The 13354-nt window shown below is 45.4% G+C and overlaps 1 protein-coding gene across 30 annotated transcripts in view; it reads left to right on the plus strand.

Moving 5' to 3' along the window:
- Nucleotides 1-13354, plus strand: part of ADGRG2 (adhesion G protein-coupled receptor G2) — a 143731-nt gene that overhangs the window by 115932 nt on the left and 14445 nt on the right. For 29 of the 30 annotated variants that reach the window (XM_047715256.1, XM_047715260.1, XM_047715261.1 and 26 more), the window contains 8 exons: nucleotides 5225-5613; nucleotides 7346-7517; nucleotides 7717-7873; nucleotides 8770-8913; nucleotides 9923-10045; nucleotides 10697-10742; nucleotides 10863-10966; nucleotides 12528-12649. In XM_047715256.1, the coding sequence (XP_047571212.1) occupies nucleotides 5225-5613; nucleotides 7346-7517; nucleotides 7717-7873; nucleotides 8770-8913; nucleotides 9923-10045; nucleotides 10697-10742; nucleotides 10863-10966; nucleotides 12528-12649 (1257 nt within the window). The remainder of the gene's footprint in view (nucleotides 1-5224; nucleotides 5614-7345; nucleotides 7518-7716; nucleotides 7874-8769; nucleotides 8914-9922; nucleotides 10046-10696; nucleotides 10743-10862; nucleotides 10967-12527; nucleotides 12650-13354) is intronic. The other variant, XM_047715275.1, reaches the window with a different exon arrangement.

A 13354-nucleotide genomic window follows, 5' to 3' on the forward strand; every position in this document is an offset into this window, starting at 1 on the left:
CCCCTTGCTTTTGCTCAAATGAATAAATAAAATCTTTTTTAAAACCTGTAGTTAGGGGTGGCTGGGTGGCTCAGTGGGTTAAAGCCTCTGCCTTTGGCTCAGGTCATGGTCCTAGAGTCCTGGGATCAAGCCCTGCATCAGGCTCTCTGCTCAGCACAGAGCTTCTCTCTGCCTGCCTCTCTGCCTACTTGTGATCTCTCTCTGTCAAATAAATAAATAAAATCTTAAAAAAAAATTGTAGTTAAATTTGCCAGTCTTTTCTTTTACTGCCTGTGGATTTGAAGTCTTCGTTAGAAAGCCTTTTCCAATGCCCAGGTTATAGGGGAATTCACCCTTGAGTTTTTCTGGTATTTATTTGGTTTCTTTCTTTCTTTCCTTTTTTTTTTTTTTACATTAAATACACTTAGAATTTATTCTTATGTGTGGGAAGAAGTATGGATTTAACTTAATCCTTTCCAAAATGTCTAGCTAGGGGTCCTGCACCATTTATTAAAAAGTCTGTCTTTTCCTCAGTGATTTGAGATGCCATCTTTGGAATATGTTAAACATTGATAGCTATTTGGTTCCAATTCCAGACATTAGATGTTAACATCGAGGGAAGCTGAGTGAGGGGTATAAGGAACTCTGTGTTATTTTTGCAGGGTTTCTATAAGCCTCAAATTAATTCCATTGAAGAATTTTTTGAAAATCCTGATTTCCAGTCTCCCACCCTCAGCGATTCTGATTTAATTGATCTGGAACACAGTCCAGGTATCCAGGGTTTTAAAAGCCCCCTCAGTGATTCTAATGTGCAACCAATGTTGACAATGACTGCCTTAAACTCAGCCCTGTGATGGAGGGAAGCTGGGAGGTAGATGACCCCAAAGTCATGGATGACGTGATCATGGGTGTATATAAATATACACAGAAAAAACTCGGAAGTGAATCAATGAAAATAGTCACGGGGTTCTCAATGACTGGCCTGCCTACTGTCATCATGGGTGATATTTTGCTTACTATTCCTTTTTTTTTTTCTTTGTAGCATTTTCTGTACTTTCTTACAATTGGGTAAAATTTGTATTTGAACAAAAGGACATACATTTTTCAATGTAAACCTTTTCATATGGGAACAAAAGGCAAACTGTGACCTGTCTGCCCGGTGTGGGCTGTATTTCAGGGATATAATAAAACATTGGACTCAAGGTATAGCTAAAGGACTCTAGTTTAGGATTTATAGCACTTTCTGTAATAAATAGTAAAGAATATGTAAGTTTTAGCTTAAAATGCACCATGAAGCTGGAGGGTTGAGGCCCATTCGAGAGATGGAATTTCTAGAAGTACTAGATCAGATGAAGAAATCATAGCTCTTTTGAGGAAGCCCCACAGACCGCTGGGGGTTGTCCATTCAAATTGCTGTGAGGAAGAAGCCGCAGGACACAGAGAAGGGGGCAGAACATGAGCTCATTTTCTGGCTCGGGCTCTGTCCTCAGCTCACTGTGTATCCAGCGGTTGCTTTTTTATCCGTAGAAATAAGCCTCAGGTTCCTCCTCTGGAAAATGAGGAAGTGAGCCCTGTCAGCACTTCTCAGAGGTTACTGTGCATGTCAGTCACAGAGGATCTTGTTAAAATTCTGATCCAGGAGGTCTGGGAAAGACCTGAGATGCTGCATTTCTAACAAGTCCCCAGGTGAAGCCAGTGCCGCTGGTTCAGGGACCTAACTTTGCCTAGTGGGGTTGAGCCCACAGAGCAGTGCTTCTCAGCCCTGGATGCACCTTGGAATCATTTGAGGAGTTTTAAAAACGCCCCTTCCTGCCTCCCACTCTCAGTAATGATGTTATTATTGGTCTGGGGTATAGCCCAGGTTTGTGGATTTTTTTCAGGATTCCTCAGTGGGTTGATTTTTTCTTTTTCTTTCTTTTTTTTTTTTTGAGAGCAACTGAGAGCATGAGGGGTGGGGGAGGGGAGCAGAGAGGGAGAAGCAGACTCCCTGCTGAACACAGAGCCTGATGTAGGGCTTGATCTCACAACCCTGAGATCATGCCCTGAGCCGAAGTCAGACGCGTAGGCAACTGAGCCACCCAGGTGCCCCATTTTTTTATTTTTTAACAAGATTTTATTTATTTGAGAGCAAGCACGCAAGCAGGGGGAGGGGCAGAGGGAGAGGGACAAGCAGACTCCCCTCTGAGTGGGGAGCCTGTCGTGGGGTTCAAGCTGGGGACCCCGAGATCACGACCTGAGTGTAAGGCAGACAGTTAACTGACTGAGCCACTTTGGGCCCTTTTAAAACCTACTGATATGTCAAGGTGGCCTTCCTGGGTGCTGGAAGTGCTCTCTTTTCATCTGGGTGGTGACGATGTGGGTGTATACGTGTAAGAATTCTTCAAGACGAGCACAGTGTATCGTATGGAGGCTGCACGTTGGAGGAGAAGCGCGTTGCCCCAAACACGGATACCCGCAGCCCCCCCGGGAGAGTCCACCCGAGTGGGCTGGGGAAGGGAGCCCCGCCCCAGGGCTGCCGCGCTCTGAGGTTCCTAACGTGTATCGGGCATTGCCCGCCGCCGTTCTGCCCCTCCCGGTGTGCCTCTGTCCACGGAGCCAGGGCTCCGAGTAGCCCAAGTGCCAAGAGCATCAGAGAGAGAGGGTAGCCTCTTCCTGGCAGAGCCCGGTGAATGGGAGCGCTCGTGCTGGGGGATTGGGTTGCCACAGACCCCCAGACATAAGAAGAAAATGTCATTTATACTTTGCAAAGCACCTTTGCCATGACTTGGCCCAGTGAGTGGCTGCAGTATATGGTTCAGAGAACGGAGTCTCAGAGAACTGGGGTGGATCGCCTAGAGGACTAATGAGAGCCGGAGCCTCAGCCAAGGCTTCTCGACTCCTCAGTTCTGTGTCTGTCTGGCGCCCTTTCGTCCACACTGCCGCCCTTAACCTCAGGCTGCGTTGAGAGGCCTCCTGCGGGTGTCGGGCCAGACTAGACCAAGCCAGCATTTCTTTTTACGGGTAGGACCCGCCTCGGGTTCCTCAACACGGTATTCCTGCCTCCTCTCACCCCAGACAAGCTCTGAGGACACGTTCTAGAGGGTGCTCCTAAGTCACCACCTAAAACTGGATCCGTCAGAGGCTTCCCTAGGTAATAGTTTGTGGCCCCCTCTGGTTGCTCTTACCCCCCACCCCCCAGGACCGGTGGATCTGGAGAGTATATGAGTTCTTCTCAACCTTGCATGCCATGAAAATATATGGGCCTGGGGGCCTCACCCCTGCACCAAGACAAGCTGAAGCAGCCGCTGAGGAGTAGGCCACGGAAATCTCTGTATATTTTTTAAAAGTCGCCTGGGTTTTCTCATGCATGGCCTAGGTTGAGAACCACTGAGCTAAAGCAATACTGAGGCATAGCTGATTTTATAAGCTGCGGATCCTATGGCCCCTGCTTAATTCTTGTTTTTTTTTTTTAAGATTTATTTATTTATTTATTTGACAGAGAGACAGACAGACAGACAGACAGTGGAGAGGGAACACAAGCAAGGGGAGTGGAAGAGGGAGAAGCAGGCTTCCCGCTGAGCAGGGAGCCCGATGTAGGCTTGTTCCAGGGACCCTGGGATCATGACTTGAGCTGACGGCAGACACTTAATGACCAAGCCACCCCGGTACCCCCTTAATCCATTTTTTATTCAACAAACATTTCCTGGCCACTCACTATGTGCCAGTTAGCCTCACACTGCACTATAGTGGTATAAGATCAATTCAGACAGATTCCGCTCTTCATCGGCTTCACAAAAGTTTATGTATTATTAACTTCAGTTTAAGATTTTCTTGAAACGAGGGGTGCCTGGGTGGCTCAGTGGGTTAAGCCTCTGCCTTCGGCTCAGGTTATGATCCCAGGGTCCTGGGATCGAGCCCTGCATCAGGCTCTCTGCTCAGCGGGGAGCCTGTTTCCTCCTCTCTCTCTCTCTGCCTGCCTCTCTGCCTGCTTGTGATCTCTGTCTGTCAAATAAATAAATAAATAATCTTAAAAAAAAAAAAAAGATTTTCTTGAAACAAATCAGTAGGTCTAAGGAAAAAAAAAAAGGCAGTGTGATTTACCGATCCCAGCCAATATCACACCGCATGTGAGTGAGCTAACTTAGAGGTTTCATGGCAAAGAAAGGCTTACTTGTGACTTACTAGGACCAGTATGAGAATTTGCTGAAATCAAAAAGTCCATTATCCAAATCAATAATAATTATTTTTGCACATTTTTCTAATATGGGTCAATACACAGAAGATTGTAAGTGTAAGCGACAGAATTATGTACTTTGCAAAAACTATGGGAAAAATCTGAAAAACATTTTATGGTTATTGGTAAATTTGGAGCTGGTTTTTCAATTTATGCCATGCCCTTTTGTACCCTGTGTTAATACTGAGTTGACCTAAGAGTTTGTGAATTTATTATGGACAGATACGGTTTTGAAATGGAGATGCTTTCACTTCAAACTAAACTCAATTGTTCGAAAAATGATGAGTCAGTTTTATTAATGTAGATTCAAATAGTCAAGGAAAATGATATTTTGGTATTTAAGTTTTTAGAAAACTTTTTTAAAGATTTTATTTATTTATTTATTTGACAGAAAGCAGGGGGAACAGCGAGGGAGAGAGGGAGAAGCAGGCTCCCTGCTGAGCAGGGAGCCCGATGCAGGGCTTGATCCCAGGACCCTGGGATCATGAGCGGAGTGGAAGACAGACCCTTAACTGACTGAGCCACCCAACCACCTAGTTTTTAGAAAACTTCCCAGTATGTTAAGAACAGTTTGGGCGTGTGATTCTGTTTTTTTGAGAATACATTTTGTAAAATCTAAAAAAAAAACCCTAAGACAGGTTCCTAATACATGAACATCAACTAGGTTGGTAAGAGCATGTAAGAGCTCCCCTCCCCCAGAAGCACATAGAAGTGTTGTTACAAGATCTCTTCAACTGAGTGATAAGTAATAAAGGATAAGAGCCTGAGAGCAGTGGTGAATGAGTCATCCAGAACTGGAAATTCATAAAACAGCATCCCTCCTGGCTAATTCCTCTCTCAGGGAGGAAGTGGTGGATGCGGGCAGGGGCAGGGGGCCAGTGGCAAGGGCACAGAAAGTATGCTGGGCAGAGGCTGGGAGTGGCAGGTCCCTGGCAAAGCCAAGTCACCTTGGTGGTGTCGGATGGTTGCTAGAGGAGATCAGCCTCTCACTCTTCTGTCTCTCATGTGCCTCTCTCTGATTCTTTCTTTTAGTGACCTGCAGGATCCCGTTGTATGTCTTGCTGGTCATCCAGATGGCTCACCAGTTTCTTCTAGCAATTCCATCCCTGTTGTTCCTCAGGCCACCATTCTGTCCCAGGTCTCCAGTGCCTTCTCTTTTCCTGAACCTCTAAATCATCCACCTATAACCCAGAGCCCTCCTTCTCCAACACAAGTGATTTACCTTCCTTCTCCCCAGCCTTCAGCTCCCCTAGCTTCGAGCTCTGCCATTGATACGCCCCCCAGTTCTGGAACTATCTCTTCCCCTATGCCCCAAACTGATCTTTCCCACACACTGCCACCTGTGAAATCCTCACTTTCCTCTCCCACCTCGTCTGCCCCTGTGGATGCCATCACGGCCACCTCACCTCCTGACAATACAGGTAAGTATGGCGGAGCCAGGCTGCTGCTGTTTGTTACAATCTGGCTTCTGGAAACGCAGGAGCTAGCCTGCCTAATCAAGTTACCTGTGATAAGACCAGGTTGACCCTTTCTTTTTATGATGTCTGCTTGATTTTGAGAGCTTTCCTCCAGACATTCATAGAACATAGATATGGCTGAGTTTGATTGTTTTGAGCAAGAGAGTGGAGAAATAGCTCTGAGGCAAACATACCCCATTTTATCAAGATGAATTAGTTCACAGGTTGGTTTCTTCCACAAAAGGTTATGAGGTCACTGTTTCCAACATTCTGAAGAGGAAAATTTTGAACTTTATTTACTGTTTTTTAAAGATTTTATTTATTTATCTGACAGACACCGAGGGAGGGAACACAAGTAGGGGTAGTGGGAGAGAGAAGCAGGCTTCCCACTGAGCAGGGAGCCTGATGCGGGGCTCGATCCCAGGACCCCGGGATCCTGACCTGAGCCGAAGACCAATGCTTAACCAATTGAGCCACCCAGTCACCCCTCTTTTATTTTTTTAAAGATTTTATTTTTACATAATCTCTACATCCAGTGTGGGGTTTGAAGTCGTGACCCTGAGATCAAGACTCGCATGCTCTTTTATTTTTTTTTAATTTTTAAATTTTTTATTTTATTTTATTTTAAGATTTTATTTATTTATTTGACAGAGAGAGAGGAGATCACAAGTAGGCAGAGAGGCAGCCAGAGAGAGAGGGGGAAGCAGGTTCCCCACTGAGCACAGAGCCCGATGTGGGGCTCGATCCCAGGACCCTGACATCATGACCTGAGCTGAAGGCAGAGGCTTAATTCACTGAGCCATCCAGGCGCCCCTCGCATGCTCTTTTAGACTGAACCACCTGGGTGCCTCTGTTGGGTTTTTTGAAGTATCATTTACATACAATAAAATTCATCCAGATCTGTGGATAGATGAAATTTTTATAGTTACACAAGGTTGGATTAAATACCCAGACCCGCTCAACCACCATCATGATATGTAACATTTTCACCACCCCCAAAGTTCCTTCATGTTCCTTTGTAGTCAACTCCTATCCACTACCCCCAGCCCCTGGCCACCACTGACTGATCTGTTTTGTTTTCCTATACTTTTGATTTTTCTAAAATGTCTTATGAAGAGAATCCTAAGATATGCAGCCTTTTGGGTCTGGCTGCTTTCAGTTGACATAATATATTGGAGAATTGGAGATCTGTCTACATTGTTGCAATTATCAGTGTCTCCTACCTTTTAATTACTGAATAATAGTCCACTGTACAGAGGGTTCACAGTTTGTTTATCCATTCTTTCTTTCCTTTTTTTTTTTTTTAAAGATTTTATTTATTTATTTGACATTCAGAGATCACAAGTAGCAGAGAGGCAGGCAGAGAGAGAGGAGGAAGCAGGCTCCCTGCTGAGCAGAGAGCCCAATGCGGGGCTCGATTCCAGGACCCTGGGATCATGACCTGAGCTGAAGGCAGAGGCTTTAACCCACTGAGCTACCCAGGCGCCCCCATCCATTCTTTAGCTGATAGATCTTGAGTTGTTTCCAGCTTGGGGGTATAATGAAAAGCCTCTATAAACATTCACAAACAAGTCTTCTTGAGACATGTTTTTCTTTCCCTGGGGCAAATACCTAGGAGTCGTGGAGTCCGTCGTGTTTCTTTATTAGTGATTTTTCCAGTACGTGTTCATAAAATGATTTGGCTTCTCTGTCGCAGAAATGGTTTATACCAGCAGCATCAGTGATTCTGATCTTGAGAGTCAAGTGTCCCAGATGGAAAAGGCTCTGTCCTCGGGTAGTTTGGAGCCTAACCTCGCGGGAGAAATGATAAACCATGTCAGCAAACTCCTTCATTCCCCACCTGCCTTGCTGGCTCCTCTGGCCCAGAGGTAGGTATTAGCAAACTGATGTGCGCAGGAGAGGGGACCCTCTAATGACAATGATACTTCTTATCAGGATTAATTACAGCCAAGTATTTTTCTCACACAGAAAAGGTTCATAATGTTTTGTTACATTGCTACTGCATATTCTGCTTCGAGTGGGGAAGACAAGGTGGGAGTGTTGAATTTGAACCACTTGTCTTTACAGATTGCTAAAAATAGTGGATGACATTGGCTTACAGCTGAATTTTTCCACCAAAACCGTAACTCTCACCTCCCCTTCCTTGGCTCTGGCCGTAATCAGAGTGAATGCTAGTAATTTCGACACAACTACCTTCGCTGCCCAAGACCCTGCAAATCTTCAGGTACATCCTAATTCTTTGTGAAAAAAAAAAAACCTTTTTTTGTCTATGATTATAGCCTCCGTGTACTTCGTGCTGGAGGCAATTACTGCTTACAGTCAGGGGTGATACTCAAAATATTTAACATCTAGAACAGTGCAGCAACGCAGAATCAGAAACAGGACATTGGTCTTGGCTGAAGCAGGATCTGAGAGGTCCTTGGGCCCAGTGTTAACCTTCTGGCACCTAGATTATGGAAGTTTTGCAGGGAGGTGGGGGGCTCAGGTGGGGAGAAGTGTCCAGTAGAGGGTTCTGGGCAGTTGCAAGAGAGCAGGGACATCAGCTACTTACCAACCCATTTCAATATTTTAACAAGCATTTGGACTGCACTGGTGTCAGTAGCGGAGCTGAGTATCAGTCCTGTTTCTAGCATTTTCTATCCACCTATTAGAGGGATTAGGGGCTGGAAAAGCCCAAGTCAGACCAAGTCTTGCCCTTTTTGCCTCTTAACTTGATTTGTATAGTTTTCCCTTTTCAAGTTTAGTGCATGCGGTTCTACAAAGACTTTGCCCTAACAGGCGGCCAGTTGGTGTGTCTGGAGTTATGGTTTTCAGCACTGCTCCCCACCCCCCTGCCGACCCAGCCCCAGTTTTGTTGAGCTATAACTGACACAGAGCATCCTACACTTTCCGATGGTTTCTATATATCTTTAAAATGTTTCCTTTCCTGCTCTGAGGACTTGTCTCTCTATTATACATCCTCTCCAGTTTCATAGCGATCAGAGAGACAACAACCGATTTGACAGAGGTTGCCACAAATAAATGCCTTTACAGGATCCTCCTCCTTAATTAGTCCTTACGTTTTCCATCTATTCATTATACTAGCCCAGGCATTTTTATTATCTCTTACTTGATTTTCAGGTTTCTCTGGAAACCCGGCCCCCTGAGAACAGTATTGGTGTTATTACGCTGCCATCATCACTGATGAGTAATTTACCAGCTAATGATGTGGAGCTCGCTTCCAGGGTTCAGTTTAACTTCTTTGAAACACCTGCCCTGTTTCAGGTAAGGTTAATGCTAACTGCTTTGGGTTTAGGTTTTATTTTGGTGGGGGGCAGTTTCGTTTCTTTTTCATTCTCCATGAAAGCAGCAGTTTTTTAAATTTATTTATGGTGTTCTGCAGCTTATTTTGATTTATTTATTTCAGAGGTTTATTTATTTATTTGAGAGAGAGAGAGTGTGCAGTGGGGAGGAGCCAAGGGGGAAGGAGAGAGAAACTCTCAGCAGACTCCCCGCTGAGCACAGAGTCCAACACAGGGCTCGATCTCCTGACTCTGAGATCATGACTTGACCGGAAACCAGGAGTCAGGCGCTTAACCACCCGCCATCACCCAAGTGCCCTTCCAGTTTGTTTTTAAACAGGACCTAAGGATAAATAACGATAACTAATGTTAGCCTGCTACTGTGCACTCAGAAATGTTAACTTTTTTTTTTAAAGATTTTATTTATTTGACAGAGATCACAAGTAGGCAGTGAGGCAGGCAGAGAGGGAGCGGGGAGGAAGCAGGCTCCCTGCTGAGCAGAGATCCCGATGCGGGGCTCGATCCCAGGACCCTGAGATCATGACCTGAACCGAAGGCAGAGGCTTTAACCCACTGAGCCACCCAGGCGCCCGGGAAATGTTAACTTTAATCCTCCCAACGACCCTGTGAGGGAGAAACTATTCAACGACTATGCCAGCTTTGCAGATGAGGGCAAGGAAGTGCAGAGAGCTTAACTTGCTTGAGAACACACAGTTTAAGCAACTTCGAGTTCGATTCTCTTGACAGTTCCTGAGGGTCCTGTTCTGTCGGTCTGTGAAATTTCCGTCAGTAGCTAGAGCACGGTATGGCGGAACAGGCTCTGTTTCTAATCGTGGGCCCACCAAGGAATAAAGGGACTTTCCCAAGGGTTACTCCTTGACCCTCAATTTCAATTTCTCACCTGGATTATAAAATCAACCATGTGAACTTAACTGTTCTTTAGGGTCCCTTCCTGCTCTAAAAGCCATCTTGTTGATTCTTTGGTGTGCTAGGACCCTGCCCTGGAGAACCTCTCTCTGATCAGCTACGTCATATCGTCCAGCGTGGCAAACCTGACAGTCAAGAACTTGGCAAGAAACGTGACGGTCACCTTAAAGCACATCACCCCAAGCCAGGTGTGGGAGGCCCGTCTGGTCTCTCCTTGGACCAGATGCACTTGCACAAACCACGTCTGTCAGACTTGGCCTGAAAGAAGGAGATGGAGCGGAACCTCACACTCGGTTTAGGCACTGTGTGAGGCTAGGATCATAGGGTCGCTCTGCTGGGTTTTAGCGAGCCTAATAACTGATCACCTCATTTCCAAGAAGGTGCAGCGCAAAAGCCAGCTACTGTCCAGTTTAGTGCATTGAGATCTGCGGCTACAGGTCTGATTCTCACCCCCCAAGGGAAAACATCTCTCACTTCCGTTCAGATTGAGCAGTACCTGTGACCATACTACTCAAAGTCTGGTCTGCAGGCCTGTACCTTTGGCATCAGCTGGGCACTTGTGAGAAATGCCCACTTTGAGGCCCCACTCTGATTCCTGGAATCAGAATGTGCGTTTCAGCAAGGCCTCAAGGTGGTTCCTGTGCACAACCGCTGAGTTTAAGAAGGAGTGCTGACCTATGAGGGACTCACTTGCTGCTAGGGACTAGAATAAAATAAGAATTCTCCCAATATCAAGAATGAGATTCTGAAATTTGAAATTTTCATATTGTTTTTCCAATTGCTTTTCAGTTTTTTCAGTTCCGTGAATTGATTATTTGTCACTTATCTTTCCACGGCAGGATGAATTAACCGTGAGATGTGTATTTTGGGACTTAGGCAGAAATGGTAGGTACCGGTCGTACCTTTTTCAGTCTCGAGTGGGCAGGGGTGGAGAAGAGGAAGAAGGGGCAATCATTGAGACCGTGGCCTTGCTGACGGGACAGATACTCTTCCCCAAACCACCAGGGGGCCGAGGAGGCTGGTCGTCGGATGGCTGCTCTGTGAAAGACAGGAAGCAGAATGAGACCGTCTGTACGTGCAGCCACCTTACAAGCTTTGGCGTCCTACTGGTAATGACCCCACGCTACATGGCTTTTGACTCTGGGTCTGCAGGGCAGCTGGGCGTCCCGACATGATGTCTAATGTGATGGATGAATTTGATCAGCAGATAGGATATTGTAGCAAACTTACCGAACAATGAAATTACTCCTCCAATGAGCAAATGCACTTGAAACATAATACTTGGGGTACTGGGATGGCTCAGTCAGTTTAGTGTCGGCTCTCAGGTCAGGTCATGATTCCAGGGTCCTGGGATCGAGCTCTGTGTCAGCCTCCCTGCTCAGCGGGGAGCCTGCTTTTCCCTCTGTGGCTCCCCCTGCTTGTGCTCTCTTTCTCTCTGTCTTTCTCTCAAATAAATAAAATCTTTAAGAAAAGAAAAAGAAAGATCATATTTGACAGTGGAATGCTTTTTTCCCCCCAGTCTATTTTTATACATAAATTTTCCTCTTTTAAATAACAGGGCCTAGGGGATTCAGATTAAAATGGGTAAGAAAAATTGTTTAGTTTGCATTGCCCTTTAAACCCTCCTTTTTTTTTTTTTTTTAAGATTTTATTTATTTATTTATTTGAGAGAGAGAGAGAGAGCAGGAGCAGACAGGAGAGGGAGAAGTAGGCTCCCTGCCCAGCAGGGAGCCCGACACAGGACTGGATTTAAGACCCTGAGATCATGACCAGAGCCAAAGGCAGACGCTTCACCAACTGAGCCACCCAGGCACTGCACACTTTAAAATTTTCATAAAGGGCGCCTGGGTGGCTCAGTCATTAAGCATCTGCCTTTGGCTCTGGTCATGATCCCAGGGTCCTGGGATTGAGCCCCACATCCGGCTCCCTGTTTGGCAAGAAGCCTGCTTCTCCCTCTCCCTCTCCCCCTGCTTATGTTCCCTTGCTTGCTGTGTCTCTGTCAAATAAACAAAATCTTTAAAAAAATTTCTTTTTTCATAAAATGCTCTGTCATCAGTTTTCTTATGTAATCTCTCCAACAGTCCTACGAGACAGGTGGAATGGGGTGTTGTTACTGTTATTTTAGGAAGTTGGAATTAAGACTTTGGATGGCCAGTGTCCTAGTAATAGAACTAAGAAATGTAAGAATCTGAAGCCAAATTCAGGTCTTTAGGCTCCTAGCCTAGTGCTTTTCCAGTGCATCGTAATGCCACCGTGTCACTGACCGGACAGATTCTCTTCCCAACGCTGACAGCTGGCCAAGGAGGCTGTTCGGGTGGCTGCTCTGGGAAAGACGGGAAGCGGAACGAAACCACCTGTACCTATCACGTACATGGGCTTTGGAGTCCACCAGACCAGAATTTGGGTCCCGGCTCCTCCATTTCATACTTGGGTGCCCTTGGGCAAATTATCGACCCTCTCTGGGCCTCGGTTTCACTATTTTTATGTGATGATAATAATTGGGTCTACCTTGTAGGTTTGTTGATTAAACTATGGATGGGCACTTCGAACACTCTAATAATAATATTATTATTATTATTGGTTATTATTGGTTTACAATAATAAATGTAAACCATGGCTCTTTAATGTATTGAAAATATTTGGTCTTGAAAGCAGTGTTTTATTTTGCAGGATCTATCTCGGACATCCTTGCCACCTTCTCAGATGATGGCTCTGACGTTTATTACCTATATTGGTTGTGGGCTTTCATCAATTTTTCTGTCAGTTACTCTGGTAACCTACTTAGCCTTTGAGTGAGTATCCACACCAGACACTTGGGGTATAGGATGCAGTACCCGTCTCTACTGCCAAAATGTATTAATTATATGTGCTCTTTGGGCTACATTATCCTATATACCATCCAGTGGTGCCACCTGTATGTGAAACTTCGTGGGACTTTTTGGTTAAAATGCTCACTTCCTTCTACTAGTTTGTACACTTACTGAAGGCAGAGGTTGTGTCTTTTTTTTTTTAAGATTTTATTTATTTATTTGACAGACAGAGATCACAAGTAGGCTGAGAGGCAGGCAGAGGGAGAGGGAGAAGCAGGCTCCCCACTGAGTGAAGAGCCCGATGTGGGGCTTGATCCCAGGACCCTGGGATCATGACCTGAGCCGAAGGCAGAGGCTTTAACCCCCTGAGCCACCCAGATGCTCCAGAGGTTGTGTCTTAATCATCTTTTTACCCTAGAATGATGCCTGCTGTCTAGCTGACATTAGGTGTAAAATGAAAGATGGAGGCAGACCTTGAAACTCAAGAGCTTCTGATCTGATGATAGACCATAGCTTTGCGTACAGTATAAGAGCTCTTTAAGTTACTGAGTTTCTAAGTTATACTGAGTAAACGAAAGATTAAAAACAGTAGCAGGTATGGGGATGAAGAAGAATAAGAGGCATAAGACCTCCCTGAAAAAGATCGATATTTCATGAGTGCAGTTTTGTAAGTCCAACCAGAATGCA

The sequence above is a fragment of the Lutra lutra genome, chromosome X (genome assembly GCF_902655055.1).
Source record: "Lutra lutra chromosome X, mLutLut1.2, whole genome shotgun sequence".
NCBI lineage: Eukaryota > Metazoa > Chordata > Mammalia > Carnivora > Mustelidae > Lutra > Lutra lutra.